The sequence below is a fragment of the Leucopleurus acutus genome, assembly GCF_964270905.1.
Source record: "Leucopleurus acutus genome assembly, chromosome: 17".
Taxonomy (NCBI): domain Eukaryota; kingdom Metazoa; phylum Chordata; class Mammalia; order Artiodactyla; family Delphinidae; genus Leucopleurus; species Leucopleurus acutus.
Window position 1 is genome coordinate 42,552,477 of NC_139159.1, and position 20,242 is coordinate 42,572,718.

Sequence of the window (20,242 nt, forward strand, 5' to 3'; positions counted from 1 at the left end):
ATTTAAAAAGGACCTTAGCAGTTTTGCAAACATAAATAAAGCCTTAGTCACACTAAATTGAGATAACCCTAAAGATTTTTTTTTTTAGAGTAATAAAGTGACTTTCTCATATAAATAGTTTGAAAGGGTACTTAAGTTTTTCACCCAAATTGTGATGTACGAAAAAGTTATTATAAAGCAACTTATACGTCAAAGCCCCATGTAGGAGCCACAGCGTTTATCTTGTTTATAATTTCTTTGGCATTCCCACTGTTTAGAGCACAGTTTAAACACCATGTTCATCTAAGATTTACTGGTTAAAAATGTTATGGCAAGGCAAATAAACATAGTCAAACAGATTAAAGTTCACCATTTTTAAAAATTCAAGTTTTATAATAGCTTGCTACAGCAGCTATAGATAAATTAGTCACCTTATTACAAAACTAAACCTTTGTAAACAAGTTTAAATTTTATTTTCAAGAACCAAATTGCACTAGTTAAGAGTTTATAAATTTTGAGAATCTAAAAACTAGATTCAAAGTACTGTATCACTTAATGTACCCTGTAAGGTAGCACTTATCTAGTCAAAAACTCCAATGATGAAATTCCTAGTTTATCAAGATAAACATAGTAACACCGTATCAAAGAAATTCTTGTCATGAATCATGGCTGGCTTCTATCCAGTCAGTGTTGGGAATGAAGTCATCTTTGTAAACAAGTCCTGCTGTTTCTTTAAACAGCGAATATAGGAATTAAATTTCCTCCTTAGTGCCAATTTAAAGTGGTTTTTTAAATCAGAGAATGCCAGTGAAACTTCTGAATCAGCCAGGACAGCCACAGCACTATTTTCCTGTAAGACTTAAGTAGTTAAGTTCTATGAAATGCTACGCAGCACTTCATCACTTCCAACTTGTTTGCTCAGTTAACTTTAGTGTTTTCCTGGTGGTTTTTCAGTGCTCTTCGGTGGTGTCATAATGCCTCCATTGCAAACTGGTGACAACTGTCCCCCCTTTCTGAAGGTGTTTATATAATTTACTTCATCCTGTACATGTGAAGAAATCATGCAGAGATTAACAGCTAAGATAAAGCATTGATATGGTAAAACAAAGTCAAACAAGACTTCTGTGTACTAATTTGAGACTACTTAGGCCTAATATAATCCTCTCTTTATGTGTTTGCAACTGTGATTAGTCATATTTTAGAGGTTCAACTGCCTGCAACTTGTATTTTTAAAAACTCTTACCTGGACTATTGGCATTAATCTTGAGACACTTCATAAATCTTGCTTTGACTTCAAAGTTATTTTATTAGCTTTTCTACATTTTTTTTTTTTTTTTTTTTTTTTTTTGCAGTACGCGGGCCTCTCACTGTTGTGGCCTCTCCCGTTGCGGAGCACAGGCTCCGGACGTGCAGGCTCAGCGGCCATGGTTCACGGGCCCAGCCGCTCCGCGGCATGTGGGATCTTTCCGGACCGGGGCACGAACCCGTGTCCCCTGCATCGGCAGGTGGACTCCCAACCACTGCACCACCAGGGAAGCCCAGCTTTTCTACATTTTGAAATCAGTGTGCCCATTGAAACTTTCTGTCCCTTACCATCTTATATAACTGCTTGAAATATTATTCCGTAGTATCCTTACTATCAGTTTCAGTGACTTACCAAATAGTAAGACCAAAAAACTACAAGAAAGAAACATACCAGCATAGCCAGATAATTTGTATGTGTCTGTATATTGTGTCTGTCTTCCATAGAAATCTTCTTAAAAACCTTCAGCTTCACTGGGCTAGTACTTTTTACTATGCTGACAAAAGGCACCATCCAGTCTACACATTCAGAAATGTTGTCCCATTCCAAACCTAGATAAAGAAAAGTTAGAAAAATGTGAAGGTTACATCAGAAACATATGCCTACTTATTTGCTTGTGCTTCAAAATTTAAAGATAGTTAATTTAAAATTCATGTAAAAAAGGAAACCAAAACAAGCACATAATATAAACCAAAATCAATGAGTTTATGTGGGATTAGCAGCTGTAAACTACTGTATATAGGATGGATAAACAAGGTCCTACTGTGTAGCACAGAGAACTATATTCAATATCCTGTGATAAACCATAATGGAAAAGAATATAAAAAAAGCTTGTCTCTATATGTATAACTGAGTCACTTTGCTGCACAGCAGAGATTGGCACAACGTTGTAAATCAAGTATACTTTAAAAAAATTAAAACAAGTTTAGCAAGTCAAAACACACTATCACTCTCAAATATGTTTATAATGTGACTATTTTGAGGGAGAAAAAGACTTAGAGCTTCTTAGCCAGTACCTGCTACATAGGAAATTGAAATTGTCAAAACCCAAAGAACTCTTTAATGCGGAGCTATAATTATATTGACTAACTTCAACTGGATTTAAATTCCATTTGACCTTATTTTTTGTTTGTGGATATATATAGAGGATTAGAAAGTACTTCTAATAGAAGGGAAGATAATCGCTAAACTGCTTTTTTCCATTAAAATTTTAAATTCTTGTTTAGCAGGATGCTAAGTTCAAAATAGTCCCTTTAAAATTTGTGAATGGGTAAGAAGAGAACAAAATATACTGTCTTACCTGAGGCTTTCTTAACCACTTCACGAGAGGTAAAATGGCACAAGGCAGCAGCAGCGAGTATTCTGTACTGGAACTCTAATGAATCGATGGCAAGAATACACAGATCTAAAAGCTAACAGAGGAAAAAGTATAAGAATTTAGGAGAAGGATGAGTACTACATGTCACTACTAAACATCAGTCAGCTAACATTTTAGATTGCTTATGATGTGGACCATATGCCAAGAATTGCTAAAACTACAGGGGTCCAAAGAGAAATAAGCTGCCACCCTGCAGGAAGTTCAATCTTGTTAATAAACAAGTAAAGGATTGTTACGATATAGCATGATGTGTACTATTAGGAAGTGCACCTGATCCACAGTGGGGAAGACAGGGAAGACTTCTGCTTAAATGAGTCTTAAAATACAAGGTAGCCAGGAAGACTGGGAGGTAGAGAGTGTTCTAGATATAGGAAACAGAATTTACAAAGATAAATGAGAAAGGATTACTTTTCTTTGGAACTCAAGTCAGAACACATAAGGTAAAAAATATGACATAAGGAATATCTTTCCTTCATTATTTTAAAATAGGGGGTTGCTGGAGAGGCATGGCCTAGGTTAGATCATAAAGGGTCTTTAAGAAGTCAGAACTTTAAAGTTCTGACTGATTATTGAAGTTACTAGAAGATTTTAAATCAGGGAAATCACATTTTAAGAACAATCCCTTAGACTGTGGTGAAGCAGAAACACAAGAAGGGAACATGTTTCTAAACAGATGAGTTGAGAGGTAGTACAATCCAGGCAATAAGAGATCTGAACAACGATCAGTGAAATTATGTAAAAAGGTTAGATTTCAGAGGCCTGAGGTGATACCTGTCCAGTGAAATAAAACTTATTTTTGTCCCCATGGGTCCAGAAGACAGAAACAGGAGTAGAGGAGTTGGAAATGAATTATTACTATTATATACCTCTAGAAGTTTTCCACACTGTTTATCAGCTTATCAAAGGTTTGCCCTATCAAAAGCGTTTAGCTGCCTAGGATAATCTGGGATGCTAGGAAATCTGAGGGAAAAAATTAATATGACTTCATTAGAAAGTTCTACAAAATGAACCAATTCTAATGTATTTACTGGTTCTCCAGTTTTAGTGTTCATAATGAGTTTACTAAAACACAAGTTGAATTTCAACGTAGGTTACTTAAACCCACCCAGAGTACCACAGTTTCTTCAATTCCATGTGTAAGATTTTCACATCCTACACAGAATAAGAATCTGGGTGTTCTTCACTTATATATGGCAGGTACAGCAGCCTTAAGATCCTACTTATGAGAAGCAGGCAGGAAAGAATGGTACCCTCCTCCTGTAATTACTTTCTTAGAATATTTGTTATACACTGGCCTAGGAAAGTTTAATTTAAACTTAAAAGTTTTAAATAATGTTATAACTAAATTAGGTGATTTTAATTTTAACACATAAAATAGGTTCCCTGTGTATTCAAATATGAGTGTAAGATAATTTTACAGAATAATTTCATACTATTATAAAACCTAAAACAACTGGCTGAAAAATACCTTTCTCCATGTTACATCAAAAAGAGGTATTTAGGGCTTCCCTGGTGGCGCAGTGGTTGAGAGTCCGCCTGCCGATGCAGGCGACACGGGTTCGTGCCCCGGTCCGGGAAGATCCCACGTGCCGCGGAGCGGCTGGGCCCGTGAGCCATGGCTGCTGAGCCTGCGCATCCGGAGCCTGTGCTCCGCAAGGGAGAGGCCACAGCAGTGAGAGGCCCGCGTACCGCAAAAAAAAAAAAAAAAAAAGGTATTTAACTCTCTACCTCATACTCCTAAAGAGTAAAAAGTGCTCATAATATATTTAAATGCAAGTTTTAAAACTTTGTTTTCTAGAATTTTCAGTAAGCAATGTAAATATTGGGGACAGAATTTTATGCATCAGAAGTTTTGTTCTAGTCAATTAAGGAATGAATTTAATTCAGTATGCTGTCATTTTGTTGTGTAGCCTATTTAGCACTATAAATACCCTAAACAAAACCTGTAATTAAAAACATTAGCAAATATTCAATAAAAATATCAGTACCTGAGCTATCTGAATGAACTTTTCCTGAGAATACTGAGGTAGAAGAACTTTAGGAGCATCTTTAAGAGCATCAACTTGGAGGAAGAGATTTAGCCAGGAGATGACTGTTACAGGACAAAGTTCCCATTTTAAAGCCTGTTAATGAAATTAAAATGCCTGTTAATAAATGTAGGTATATATACCACATTATACAGGTACTTCCTTAAATAGTCATTTAAGAAACTTTTTGCTTTGGGCATATTTCTTCCTATTTTCATAACTATTTATAGATAACTCACAATCTAAAGCTGCTTGTGTTTTAGTCTATTATTGATACAGACCCCTTTATTATTCTCTAGTTATCTTTATTGACAAAGTTCCTTGGACCTATTTTTCATTCCTACTTTTCTAATTTCTTGCAGCCCCTCATCTTCCAAACGTATTCTTTATTGAAACTGCCCTTTTAATTTTATTCAATAACTCCACAGCTAATTCCATTCAGATCTCTGAAGAACTGATTCTACACTTTTTCTTTATGTGATCTATAATGGCTTCTGTTCAACATGTAAAAGCTAAAAAAAAGACAAATGCTAATTTATGATTCTCTCCATGAAGCCCTGGGACTTTACCATTTATAAGAAGTCAAAAATAATTAGGAGAGAACAGAGAGTCTTAATGCCTGTAGGACCACCCAGAGGATTCCATCTTCCCATTATATATCCTCCTTATACTATACTTCAGGTCTGAATCTGGATAACTTTGTTACTAGAACTATATTCAATGTCTTATAATACCCTATAATGGCAAAGAATCTGAAAAAATATATATATATAAAACTGAATCACTTTGCTGTACACCTAAAATTAACACAACATTGAAAATCAAGTATATTTCAATAAAAAAATTTCTTTTAAAAAGAACAATATCAGCATGCCAACAAGATCCCATTCTTACAGAGCTATCAATCTGAATGTTTATAAACATAACACATTTATATTATAATGTATATAGTTTATAGATAATCTTGTAAATGAAAGTCATATTGATTGTGTTTTCTTGTGTCCTATTTATAAAACCAGGATGCTCAAATTTCATGACATACTTTCTGGTAGCTAACATTCACCCTTTAATCTCTAATTCAAGGCCCAATTAAACATCTTTTTTTTTTTCAACTAGCTCTTTACTTCTTTTTTTGTTTGTTTTTTAACATCTTTATTGGAGTATAATTCCAATTAAACATCTTAATGCTTCTTTCCTCTACCCTTCTATTAAAAGCCTTTCCCATGCATATAGAAAAGAAAAAAGGCAGTGAAATAATTCTCATTCTCCACCTGCTGGAAGAAGTGGAAAATCAGAACTAAGATTTGAGAATCACTGTTGGAATTCATTTATATACACATGATAATGCTAACTACGTATAAGTTTCGAAAGTGTTGTTAAACACTTTTAAATTAAGAAATAATATTCTCAATATAGGAGAATTGAAAGATACAGAAAAATAGAGTTTACAGGTTAAGCAAATTCCCCTCCCATCTTAGAACTGGATCCTAATACTAAAATCTCAGTTTTGACTACTTAACATTGTAGTCTTTGAGTTTAGTAAATTACAGTTATTAAATTGCAACTAGAAATAATAAAGATATATTATTACCTTTAATATAATGAGTTCCATCCTTAAGATATCCTCTTCACTGCAAGCACCATCAGTGACATAAGCAAACTCTTGCAGCTTAGGAGCATAGATTTCCTTTAAAATAGATTTAATTAGTATCAAGCACAGTTGAGAGTGAGATTAAAACAAAAGAATTATATACAAACCAATCTAGGCTTCATTTTTAAAGGACAAAATGATTATAAATCTTAATAAAATAATTCTACGATAGCCAAAGCAACCTTACCTTTAAAGATATTTTTCATACCTGGGTATCTAAATTAGCCAACTATATTGATTGAAACATTTTTATAGAACTGATTTTGAATCTTAGTTAATAAACAATTAGACTATTTTATCCAGTCATTTCAGTGACTAGTTAAAACGAAAAGCCAAACTTGTTTTAGGATTGCCTAGTATATCAGACTAAAACAAGATACTCAACAAATAAGGTCTAGAAATTGAAAACATTAACTTTATCCTAGTACAAAAGTATGGTTATTCAAACAATAATTTGTGCAGTTTCGTTGATGACAGGTCTGTCTTAACAGTTCAGAGAATAACAACTAGAATGACCAGAGGAGTAGAAGAGATGTTGCCACAGATGAGAACAGGCTAAAGATCAAGATTTCAGTCTAGAAAGGTATCTGAAACACACCATGTGATTTCAGGTAAGGATATACTGAATACAAACTTACTCATCAAATTTGGCAGAATTTGGGGATAGCCCTTAAGGCTCAAAAGAAAAATGTGGAAGAGGAGAAAAATACACTTAAGGAAATTAATGCATGATTCACAGTCCCTCTTCTACCCTCAAAACAATACAGGCTTCAAAAATTTCAGATGAAGGTACTAACGATATCCTTATGTGTTGAATTTAAGAAAAGTAGATTGAGATCGTGTGAAGGAAAATCTCAGGCAGGAAAGGTGTTTCCTTCTATCCTAGCACCATCATCAGATATAAAAATACTAGGCTGGATATAGACCATTATTCTAACCTAACATAGCATTTATTGCATTTGATTGGTTAATTAGGTTTCAGAGACCATTTTATTGAATCCAAGTGCTATAACTAGGTATAGAGAGACAGCGTTGGTCATTTTGTTTGGCACAGTTAGCCATGGAACATTTCACCTAGATACTAGTTCTAGAATCAAACCAGGGACTTATAATAGGCTCAGATACTTTGAAGGGAACCATGATAATTATCCTTCCACCCAAATCATAGTGTTCAGAAAATGTATTGGAAAAAACTCACTCATCTTTCCTAAGGATTAACATATCAAAAGTGGTACATAGTATTCTCTGGGATTAATGCATTGGTTAAGACAAAAAAAGTTTGTGGTAAATATATCCATGGATAAACTTTGAGAACTTACCTCAAGTTTGGAAGCAATGAATAATGAGGTAATTCCAATGAGTTGAAGCATATTTTTATTTATATCCTTTTGTGTCAACATAAATCTATCAAAAAAGTCTTGCGCAAGATAAAATGTTTCCCTATGAAGTGTGTATACTTCACACACCTAGAGAAGAATCCATTTAAATATTATTCCATTAATTTCTCCAAATTAGAAAGTTACCTCTTAGCATACCAGATTTCAGAACACTTTCTGAAGTCCAACTTGCTTTTTAGGATACCAAAGCTAAAATGGGGGAAAAAATTAACATATGCTAATAGGATAAACCTATTACAGTCCTCTTAGTTTTATAGGTTTTTTTCACATAGACTTACTGTGTTTATTCCCAGATACATTTACACTTGCTGACTATGGCTGAGTACTTTTTTCCTATTAAGCTTCTAATGTTCTTTAAATTAATTTTTATTGCAGTATAGTTGCTTTACAATGTTGTGTTAGTTTCTACTGTACAGCAAAGTGAATCAGCTTTACGTATACATATATCCCCTCTTTTTTGGATTTTCTTCCCATTTAGGTCACCACAGAGCATTGAGTAGAGTTCCCTTGGCTATACAGTAGGTTCTCATTAGTTATCTATCTTATTCATAGTGTCAATAGTGTATATATGTCATCTAATTTTTACTGATGCCAAATGGGTAAGTTTTTATGCTTAGTTTATACTCTAATAGTTCCAACTGATTCTCTTCATCATTCTAGATATATATTTAACTACAAAATGACAACTCTGTTCCTTTCAATGTTCTTACATCATTTAAGAATTATAGAAGAAAACTGAATGAATAACAATGGCGATTGACAAAATTTTTATCTTATTCCTTGTTTCTGACTATAATGGGATTCCCCTAATGTTTCACTATTGTTATTAATAATAAGTAGTATCTGTCATTTCCACACTTAATATAGGGAAAGCTTTTAATTCTCAAAATAACTTCATGAAGTAGGGAGGAAACAGAGGGACAGACATACATGAGTTTCTAATAAACACTTAATGTGTTAAGGAAATCTATCCCTAGTTTATTGCATATTAAAAAATCAGGAATGTATACTGAATTTCAAAAAATATCTTTTACATCTATGATATATAACCTTATGATTTTTCTCCCTTAAACTATTAATAGATTTGCAAATGTTGGACCATTTTTGCATTCCTAGGTTGAAAGAAATACTAAGACAAAGTAGAGTTTAATGCTCTGCTGGATTTGATTTATTATATTTGGTTTTGTATATATAATCATATATTTAAGGGAAAATAGGGATAAATTTGATAGACAACCACTGAATAAAAATCAATGTAACATAAAAAGGCAAAATAAAATAACATCAACATAATTGTGCTTAAGTTGCATCTATGATCATTAGATATTCAGAAAAGTCAAAATCCAACTACATTTTTGTACACACGATTGAAACATAATCTTCCCTTCTAGTCAGAATAAGGAATAAGATGACCTGACTCAAAAGGACAACAGTTTGCAGTCTTAACGAACTTTTCTTATAGCTTCTGAGATCTATTCTGCCGTGTGTTTCTCCACCAAAAAGCCTGTGGTAGTTCCCCCTTGGAGTTCATTGTCTCTATCTATATTAAAGACAGGGAAACTACAGAGCAAATATCCAGGGGTTGGGGTAAAATTAGTTTGTTATCAATATAAATAATCATTTCAATAATTTTAGAGATTCTTTCAGAATTATTATCCAGAGAAAGGGAATGGGCCTAAACAAGAGAGGGCACAGATATTTAGGGCACAGGCATTTAGGGACTTCTGGATCACTATTATTCCTTTAGATTAATGGTACAGCTCATTTCTGAAAGGAATAGAGGGATAACAAAAGCAAGCTACGTGGAGCCTTGAGGGCTTAGGGCTACTGGATATTCAAAGCCTCCTTATCATTTAGGATATAGAAATTAGGATTCCAAATCATAATTTCATTTTGGTGATGAAGACAAGGACTTCTGAGGGTCCTGAAGCCTAGTCCTGGTTCTTTACATTGCATAGCAAAATTCAAAACCTTGTCAAATTCTGTTCATCTTGAGTATCCTTGGCACCAGGCACAGTGCCTAGTACACAGCGATACTCAGATACCACAATTTCTGAATTGGGTTTGGGTTGTATGGGACCTAGTGGCTGTGTCCTCATGATTTTACTCTTATCAAGCAGTCATTTTCCATTTTGGTATCCTCAACTACAGTGAGTAGCCCCCCAGAATGGCTCCTGGCAATAGGCAATATACCATGAAGGCACATGGAAAGCATATTTATGTCTAAATGTTTTTCCATCATACAGACAAAAAAGGAAATTTGTATTGCTGGAACGTACCTCTAAAAGCCAGTCGAGAAGTATTGACCTCATCTGTGGTTCCAATTCAGAATGCAGAACTTCAAAATGTTTGTCATGAACATATCTGGTCTCTTTTTTTAACATGTTTAGCCAAACATCCTGTGAACATCCCCAGCTATGGAAAGGGGCAAAATAATTGTGTGACCTACATAATACACAAGCTACCTGTTTCACATAGAGTAAACTTAACTTTCAAACACTAAAATCCAACTTTGAATTAGAATTTGAAAGGACAACCTCTTAAAGTAAATCAGGAAAAATTGCTACTTTTAGAAACCATTTCTTTAGCATGAAATTACACAGCAAGAACTTGGACTATGAAATCTAAATTGACAGATTTCAAGAGTGCTTTCTAGTCCCCATCTATTTATAATTTACAAAGGCACCTGTTTAAGATAACGATGTTTTCTCAAGAGCAACACTAAAAAAGTAAATATTTAAAGCATGTGATCCCAGCAGAGACAGTCTCAATCACCTCCAAATAGATCATCACTACATTACAGTGGGGTTAAGGTGGGACAGTATGGAGAAGAGGAAGACTGGTGAGTTTAAATGTATGAGTCCATTAATTTGCTTATTAAAGCCAAATATAAATTATTACACTACACATTTTATATAAGTTGTACCTCTTAGTCATTCATTAACTAGAAAAAGTATAGACCTTAGTAAGTAGGCTTGGTAAGAAAGAAAAATAGCTGATCTATCAAATGAAAATGCTGTACATGTTAAAATACTTCCATGTTAACAATTTAGATAAACTATTTAAACTCCATTAAAAATGTGATTCAGGGTTTCCCTGGTGGCACAGTGGTTAAGAATCCACCTGCCAATGCAGGGGACACGGGTTCGATCCCTGGTCCGGGAAGATCCCACATGCTGTGGAGCAACTAAGCCTCTGCGCCACAATTACTGAGCCGGCGCTCTAGAGCCTGTGAGCCACAACTACTGAGCCTGTGTGCACTAGAGCCCATGCTCCGCAACAAGGAGAAGCCACCACAATGAGAAGCCCATGCACAGCAATGAAGAGTAGCCCCCGCTCACCGCAACTAGAGAAAGCCCGCGCGCAGCAACAAAGACCCAACGCAGCCAAAAATAAATAAATCAGTCAATCATAAATAAATAAGGTGACTGAGTTCTTCTGATAAGGCTTACAGTCTTCAGCAAGCAAGTGAAAATAATGTTATAGAATCAATGTTTTAAATACCCATGTCATTTGCAAATAGCATTACTGTCAGATAAAATAATATATGCTTAAAGACAAGTAAAAAAACAGTTTTTCTACAAGTTTTTCTAATAATGAAAGCAAAAAATACCTCAAAATAGCACCATATATTACATCAGTAAATTTTAATCTTTGACATTAAATTACTGAAATTTTTCTTACCTTAAATCAGGCAAAGGTGAAGGATTAATGAAAAGATTTTTAAATCTGTAATTTGTAAATCTGGAGAAGTCGCTTGTTCCTATTTCTTTGTGGGGTGTTTCAATGATAATGCAAGGACTGATCCCCCCAGATAATACAGGTGGCCAACAATTCTGTCATTTAAAAAAAATAAAAAGAATATCTTTGTGAAATAGACAAACCAGCTTTTGTCTTGGATCTTTTATAAATGAAAGCTAATACTTCTAAACAGTCTACATTTTTCCCCAAACACCGTCATTAGCTAACATTGCTGACTAATTTAAGCTGACATACATATTTAAGCTTAAATACATATTTAAGCTAATTTAAGCTGACATACATAGACAAATAAATAAACCATATAGCTCATTTCAATCTTCATAAAGAGTAACAGGTAGGATGTTTTATACAAAATACAATTCTGGAAATACAAGACGTTAGGTACTGAGGGAGAGGAGAAACAACAAAACACGTGTGTAGTCAAATATTAATCACTTTCAAGATTATAAAATTTTCCCTCTGTATTTAGCAATAGTGGCCAGGGCACCTTGTTTTATAGACAGCTACCCCCGCCCCACACTCGTTAAGGCCTTTTCCACTACTTTCAAATACAGGAAGACAAGACCTTAAAAGTGGAAACAATTACTTAAATACTTAAAGGACACTTTCGCCAGTCAATGCTGGTTTCAAAGAGAACCACTGTTTCCAAAGTGTCTTCTGTACAACACATAGGAAGAATAGGTGGCAAAGGGCTGGGTGCCAGTCTGTCAGTGACCTCACATCCTATTTATGCCCTAGGAGCAACCATCAGGACTCTCCACTATAGTCAGAGAGGGAACAAAGAGCAGTCCATTGGACAGATTAGGCGGGCCCTGGTGCACCAGGCAGCTCCTAGAGGGAGGGATTTACAAAGAGGAACCAGCTGCGTCAAGGCTTACTCTGTAGCTGTAGTAGGATTCAGGGACATAAAAACCACCCAAAGACAAGCGCCTTCCTGCTAACCTCGAGGGGCATTAAAAGTGTCAGAGGAACCTTCCTATCACAAAGCAATAACACAATTCTATTCTTTTTTGTCCTACGTTTGTTTCCCCCAAACCTAGCCCAGTTCTGCATTACCCTAATCTCATACTGATGTTTCTTGATGACCTCCTCTTTTCTTTTTTTGACATCCTGGAAAATAGAAAAGGCCATTGTTAAACTAAAGTCCCTGCAAGGAATTTTCTCTTTCTCCTCTCTCTCTTCCCCCCCTTAACTCACCGGGGCCGTTTTTCTCTTCTTGGCCTGAATTATCTGGGTTTCTTGTGGGGAATCCGTCTGACTGGGCTGGGGCTGCTGTTTAGCTTGTAAACGGCTACTATAGAGTTTTTAAAAAGGAAGTTTAATTAGTAAGTGACGCATTTCAAAGGCAGCAGCCAACTCTGAAACATATTTCCAAGACAAATAACGTTACCTGCGTCTTGACATTCTCTTCTTTCAGGTGTATGAAACCTCTGGAGGCGAGAGGAAAAACCAGAGTCAAATACATTGTCATCCATACTCTCCAAGTGCCATTCAGAGGTTATAACTAAGTCCCTCAGGAGATGACCTGAGCCGTCTTACCACGATGACTTATGCAGTATATTAGTGCATGATTTCGGACTCATGCTTTTGGACACATGCCTGCATTTCCTCAACGAAATGAACAGCCCGGATGAGAGCGTCTTCAGAAATTTGCAAACCACCCTCAGCGCCCGGAAAGCGCAGGGAGGCAGATGGGTCTCTTCTGCGTCCTGCAGTCTCTCCCCCGGACAGCCCGAGTGGGGCTTGGGCAGCGCCCCTACTTCCCCCCTCCCATCCTGCCCGAGCCGCGGGGAGAGGGGGTTGTGGAGGCGAAACACTGTGGAGAAGCCGGTTCCGCGCCAATTTGGAGAGCGGCGGTGGCGGGGAAGCAGGGGGCGGAGGGAACTTGTGTCACGTCCTTCAGTCTGCTTTCCCTCCTTCCCAGCCCCACCGGACCCTGCCCATCGCTTGGAGGGGCACCGGGACCCCGACTACAGATGGGGGATGGGAGTGATGGAAAGGGAGTTCAATTAATAAAGGGGAAAACTGGGCTTGTGGGGGAAATTTCTCCCCGTGAAGGAGACCCAGACCCCCATCCTCTCTCCTGCGGGATAGCTCCCCAAATGGGGATGGCAGAGAGAAGCCCCTAGAATGAGGGGCTTTTCCGTGGCCTCCCACTTAGGGGCAGCCCTCCATCCACCGCCGCCTCCCAGGCCCCCTGCCAAGGGTCCTGACAGGGACGGATCGCGGGGACCCATCGCCCCCAGATGCCTAGTTCTCACCCCTCCCACTTTTCCTCCCCTAGGCTCCCGCCCGCGGGACGGATCGGCCCTGAGGGGTGGGGGGGCTTTCTCTCCTCCCGCATCCCGCCCTACGCCCAAGCACCTCCTCACCGCCAGACCCGCTACCGCTCGGCTCTCAGCTGGCGCCGGCGCCAACCCAATATATAGGCCGGGCCAGGCCCGCCCCGCACGCATGCGCCTCAGACTGACACCTCCGGACAGTGCGCTCCCCTCCCCCGCGCGCCAGTCCGCAGGCCCGCGCGGCGCGCCCTGCCGTGAGTCCGCGCCCGCCCACCTCGAGGGGCCGCACAGCCGGCTCGCCTAAGCCCTCGGTCCGCGGTCACCTGAACTTCACCTGCCTGTGCGGCGGGAGGGAGTCTCGCAGAGGCTCCTCCTCCGCAGCCCGGCTCCCCGCCGCTCGGCTTCATCTCCCGCCAGTAGTTTCTGTCCCCTCCCTCTTTCAACTCTCGGACGCCGGGGGTGTCAGGCCGCGGCCCGGCCCCGGCGTACGGCCAGGTGGAGGCGGCTCGGGCGAGCATAGCGTGGCTAGGAAGTGGCCATGCCTTGGCGCACCCTGGCTGTCCCGCCTAGGCCTCCAAGAACCCGGGTTTTCTGAAGAGACTCGGGGACCACCGCCCCTGCGGGAGGAGCGCAGCGTTGGCTGGCGAGCTGGCCAATGGGAGGCGAGGACTGCAGCACAACGTGGAGCGGCTGCAGAACGTAAACACAGCCGGGCGCGCGGCTGGCCACGTGTGTTCCCGCGCGCCACCTAGTCCCCTGGGACCACCGGCAGCCGGCTGTGGCACCCCAGGGCAGCCATGCTCAGGGATGCCTGTCGTGCACTTTGCTCCAGCCCGCCGACCGAGGTACGTATCAACCCTGTTTTCCCGCTCTCTTCTCCGCCGAGCCGGTTACCCTCCCCGTGGGTGGGTCATCCGCACCCCGCCGCCCTGCCACTGCCTGGCGGCTTCCCACTCAGCAGTTCCAGCGCAGGAAACGCTCGCGCCAAGCCGCGCGCTCCCTCTCTCCTCTCAACCTCCAATTCTGGGGCCCCCAAGGGTAAACACCTCTCCGGAGCGGGGCCGAGGGTGGCACTGCCCCTTCCGCCAGAGAACAGTGGCTCTCCGGGGGTCACGCCGGGCGGGGAGAACGGTCCCACCACGTGCAGGCTCGGATCCCGCCCCGCCGCCGCCGCCGCCAGCGCGCCCTGCAGAGCCCGCGCGAGCCGTCAGCGCGGGAGGGAGCCGACCGCCTCCGAGCTGTAATGGGAGGAGGCGGTCCGACGCGTTTCCCTCCTCTTCCCCCGTATCCAAAATTTGGGTTCCCTCGCTGCCTCTACTAACGCCCCGCTCCAGTGCGCACCAAGGTTGGACATCTCCATGCCGTTGATACTCCGCAAACTGGGTTTGCGGCGGGAGCAGTGGGGCTGGGGGACGTCGGCGGGAACAAAGACCCCCGGGGCGGAGGAGCCTTGCGAAGGCTTCCTTGAACCCGCGGCAGCTCGGGCCGGAAGCGGGCAGGCCGTGTTTGTCTCTCTGCCCTGACTCGAGTGAGCCGCTGGGAGAGGCCGGGGAAACCGGGCCGCCTGCGCCGACCCGGCGTTGCGGCCCAGGCGGGAGCCCTTCCCGAGATGCACCAGGAGGCGGCGGGGGGACCATCCCGGGGTCCCCGCCCTGCGCTTTTGTGTCGCGCCGCCCGTGCGGGACTCAGAGCCTAGAAATAACGAGTGCTCTTTGGGCAAAGTCCTCTTTCAAGATTTTCCCTCCACAGTCTCGAGGCACCGGCAAAGTAATTTTCTCCCAAATTTACGCATGAGGAAATAAGAGTCTTGCTCAAGGTGACATGGAATCAGAAAAGACCCAGAATCTTGTCAGTCCCAAGAAACGTCATACTATTTATGATTCTTTGACGGCTTTCTCGGAGGGGTGAATTGGCTCTTTTTTGTAGTCACCTCAAAACGCCGTGCTGTTCCGGTGTAAAGCTTAGAGAGCTAACACCGTGATAATAAGAAATGGGAGGCTTTCCAGCAAGCGCGGGTGACCTGAACATAAGCAAAACTGGTGGCCTCCATGAATGAATTTGGTAGTCAAACCGAAAACCAAGCTTACAGTGTTGATGCCCATCACTGGGCCGACTAGTAGATTACTTGTAACTGAGACACCGTGATTAGAAGTGTTCTTTGGACAATGCCGTTGACTATGAAATGAATTTCTCCTAGTAAAGGAGAAATTAAAAACAATCCCAAGACTGCTTTGTGTGGAAACGGACAGAGTGAATTCTGCCGTATTACAGGTACCTGGTCACTGGTCAACTGGGACTAAAAAGAACATGTGCTTACCTTTCAGATGGAGGGAACTTCCCATCTTGCTCTGGCTGTAAGTTATTGGATCCCTCTGAGCATGCGTTTCCTCTAGAAAAGATAAGACACTCGTTTCAAGGGTTGTTTCAAAGATTAAATTTTATACTGTGTATAGAGACCCTCTCTTGCATGTGTACCTGTCATAGAGCAGATGCCAAGTGCTATCTTCACTCTCTTATCCACCCCCCTTATTAATTTATACCCATAGAGATTAAGAAGTAGTTTTAAGGATCCTGAATAAAACAGGAAGCTGAATTATGAAATTGCTGTTTCCCAGAGTTTTCTTGTAGTTGTCCTTCTGGGTACCTACTTTAGGTATCATCTTTCAATATGTTGTCTTTGTTTCATATTTGTATATGTTCATTTTTAGCTCCCTCTTCTTCTACTCATCCCAGTTTTAAAATTCACTTACTTTGAAATCCCTTTATACTTGTAATAATTTTAGAAACTTTGGCATTTTCTAAAGTATACTTTCTCCATTGAAGATGCAAAGTTAAAACACCATGGTAAATAAAGTATTGGCCTCTACAGTGCTCTCATTTTCAGGAAAAAGGAAAAAAAAAAAAGATTCTTAGAAGGACAGATTTTTAAAAAATAAATCAGGCCCAGCCCAGTTATTTCTTGTCTCTGCACCTTTTCTGTGCCATACCTTCTCTGTGAAGCCTTCCCAGACCTCTTTCTCTGTGCTTTTCAGTCATGCTCACCTCCCAGGACAATAATTACCAAATAAAATGTGTTTTATCTCCAACTAGGCCTTGGACCTTGTTTTGTTCATCTTTTTTAGAGCCAGTACCCACCAGTTCAGAGGCATGCATACATAATAGGACCTTGGTAAATACTGAATTGAATTATGGATAGGATATCCCATTATAGAACTTTAATTCTGTAAGGTTAGAGTGATGGATGAAAATTATTCCCAATTAATGTTAGGATTTTTTAAATTAATAAACTGTTTTTTAGAAAAGCTTTAGATTTACAGAAAAATTGAGCAGGTAGAACAGAGCTTCTCTGTAGTCCTCTACCCTTCCCCACCACAGCACAGTTCCCCCATTATTGACAGTGGGGTGCATTTGCTACCATATGAACCAATGTCGATGCATTATATTATTATTATAATGCAAAGCTAATAATAATTATTAAAGTCCATATATCATTCAGATTTCCTTAGTTTTACCCTAATGTCTTTTTACCGCGGCAGGATACAATACCACATTTAGAAGTCATGTCTCCTTAAGGTTCCTCTTGGCTGTGACACTTTCTCACTCAGACTCTCCTTGTTTTTGATGATATTGACAGTTTTGAGGAGTACTGGTCAAATATTAATATTTTGTAGGATACCTTTCTAGGGGAATTTATCCGAAGTTTTTCTCATGGTTAGATGGTTATGGGTTTGGAGGAAGAAGATCACAGAGGTAAAGTGTCATTTTCATCACATCATATCAAAAGTCCATGCGATCATCATGGTTTATGGCTGCTGACGTTGACCTTGATCACCTGGTAGTGTTTGTCAGATTTCTCCATTGTAAAGTTGCCCCCCATCCCCTACCCTTTCCATACTATACCTACTCTTTGGAAGGAAGTCACTGTGTGCAGCCCACTCCTAATGAGTGGAATGTTATGCTCCCCCTCCTTTAGGGTGAAACATCTACATAATTTATTTGGAATTCTTCTGTGTGTGAGATTTGTCTCTTCTCCCCCGTTTATTAAGTCATTCAATGATTTATTTATATCTTCATCTTGTTGCTCACGTTGTTCTACCTTTGGTCAGGGTAATACCTGTTTATTGTTATAGGGCTGATTTGAAGTTAAAAATGAATGTGGCTAAATGATAATCAGCATTTCTCACGTAATAGGAGAGGAATAAAACTTTTCCCCCATTTGATTAGACTTGCTTATTATCCCTAATAGCCAAAACACAGCTATAGGAGAAAAATCCTTCCAAATTTTAATACTGGATTGCCCATCAGACTGTTCCTTTTATTGCCTCATCAAGGACATTCTTCAGTAAACTGGCTTCATGATTTACATGGCAAGGGGTGGTACAATGACTCCCAGTGTAGTTTGGTGCCGCTGCCTTGATCTGTGCTAGGGCACCAACAGTTTTAAATACCATTGCACTTTCGTCAGCAGAGCAAACATTAACACAGTGAAAAACACAAATGTCTTAATTTTATGGTGAAAATAGTTGTGACCTTTTGATCCCCCTGAAAGGGTCTTTGAGACCCCCAGACATCCATGGAACACACTTTGAGAACTGCAGACCTAGTTTCCAAACCAGAGTGCTGGGAGTCATCTTAGGCATTCCTTTCTTCTTTTTTCTGAGCTCCATAATTGCGGTTAGCACTTCCTGAGTAAGATGTGAAGCTCTGCTCTGAGCTTTTACATTGTACTGACTCCTGTAATCCTCCACCACTGTGAGCCAGGTACTGTTACTGTCACTCCCACTCTACAGATGGGGAAGCCAAGGCACAAACGTAATTTGCCCGAGTCCCATAGTAGAGTCTGGCTCCAGCCCCCCACCCCCCCCCTCGCTGTGCTGCCCCCAGTTACCATCACATCATTCCCAAATTCTCTTTTTTTTCCTCTGCCTTAGTTCAGGACTCCATTCTCTCCACTAGTGCAGTAATCTCCTAACTGGTTTTCCTGACGTGTGTTGCCCCTTCAGTTCTGCCTTACAGTGTATCTCCCAAGCTCTCTTTCTAAAGCACAGATCTGCCCACGCAGCCACCGGCCTGTTATGGATCACTTTGGGTTAAAGGCCAAAGACCCTAACTTAACACACAGAGCCTCTCGAACCCGGGAAGTCCACCTGGGTGCTGTTCTGCACATCCCTGCCTTCTCACTTCTGGCCTTTGCACCTGTACCTCTCCTCCCCACCTCCACTGTCTTCCCTAGCTACCTCCCAGGTATCTGTTAATACGCAAATATGCCTTCTGTAGAAGCTGTCCTGCGCTGCACGAGGGAGGGCTCTTCTCTACACCCTTTCCAACGCGCTCCTCTCGTTCTTGCCGCCACCACTGCCCTTCCCAGGCTGCTGGCAGCTCCTGGGGGCGGGGGCCGCCTCCGTCGCTGGGACCCTCACGCCGGGCCTGGGGCCTGGCTGACCACAGCGCCCTTTGTGGGATGAGTGGCGGGGGCAGTAGAGGTGTGCTCGCTGGGGGCAGCCCTCCTAACTAGACTCCAGTAACCGCTCCCTTGAAAGAGCTTTGCAGCTGGCACCTTAGCGGGCCAGCAGGGCCGCGGCTGAGCTCTGCCCTCTAGAGGCGGAACTGTTCCCGGCCTCGGAGGCTGCAGAAGCACCACTGAGACTAGACCGAGAGCGCTGGCTCTGCCGCAGCTGCCCTTGACCGCCATCTCAGAGGGAGGCCCTTGAGAAGGAAGGCATCGTAGGGTGTGAGAGCTAGAGGGCACCCTAAAGACGATCGGTCCAGCCCCCCCACAGGGTTCATGACAGTCCACCGTGCGAAGAAAGAACAGGGATAAACGGCAGCGTTGGAAATCCAGAAGCTCCGGGTGGAGGTTGAAACAGGCAGGGGGGGAGCTGGTTGGCTCAGCCTGCTCTGGGCCAGGCGCTGTTGTCGTTAACTGCAGGGCGTGGACAGTCCACAAGAGCTTACATTCTATTGGTGTGGGGGACGGAGAACAGATGTGTAACAAATAACTATCAATGAGCACTATGGAAAAGGTAAAATATTCTAACAGGAGAGAGGGGACTACTTAAGCTGTAGCGGGTAGGGAGGGATATGGGATGGACTCGAAGAGGAGGCGCTATTTTACCTGGTGCATTCATTAATTCAGTAAACACTAGGACATAATATGTAATAAGGTAAACAAAAATTCCTGTCCCTTCGGAGCTTAATTCTAGTATGGGGGGCGGGGCATAGAAAACAAACATGTCAGATAGTAATAAGAACTCAGAGGAAAAATACAGGCAGCGTAAGGGAAGTGATGCGAAGTACTATATTAGATAGATGTTCAGGGACCTCTCTGGTGTGACCGCTGAGCAGAGAGGCTGTGCAGTGAGAGAACAAGCCGTGCGGATGCGGAGGAAGAACATTCCAAGCAGGGGAAGCTTGGCATGGTTAATGGACAACAAGGAGGTCAGGATGGCTGGAATGGAGTGTG

At 41.3% G+C, this 20,242-nt stretch overlaps 1 protein-coding gene across 1 annotated transcript; it reads right to left on the bottom strand.

The window, feature by feature from the left end:
* Positions 1 to 843: 843 nt before the first annotated feature.
* CCNE2 (cyclin E2) lies at positions 844 to 13,080 on the bottom strand (the record flags this gene model as incomplete). Its single annotated transcript, XM_082858449.1, is given in 13 exon segments — positions 844 to 1,021; positions 1,676 to 1,833; positions 2,583 to 2,694; positions 4,649 to 4,783; positions 6,279 to 6,374; positions 7,658 to 7,804; positions 10,015 to 10,150; positions 11,420 to 11,571; positions 12,554 to 12,607; positions 12,695 to 12,791; positions 12,888 to 12,910; positions 12,914 to 12,927; positions 13,077 to 13,080. Coding segments are annotated over 13 exon segments (1,242 nt in total). The 3' UTR covers positions 844 to 907.
* Positions 13,081 to 20,242: the final 7,162 nt, after the last annotated feature.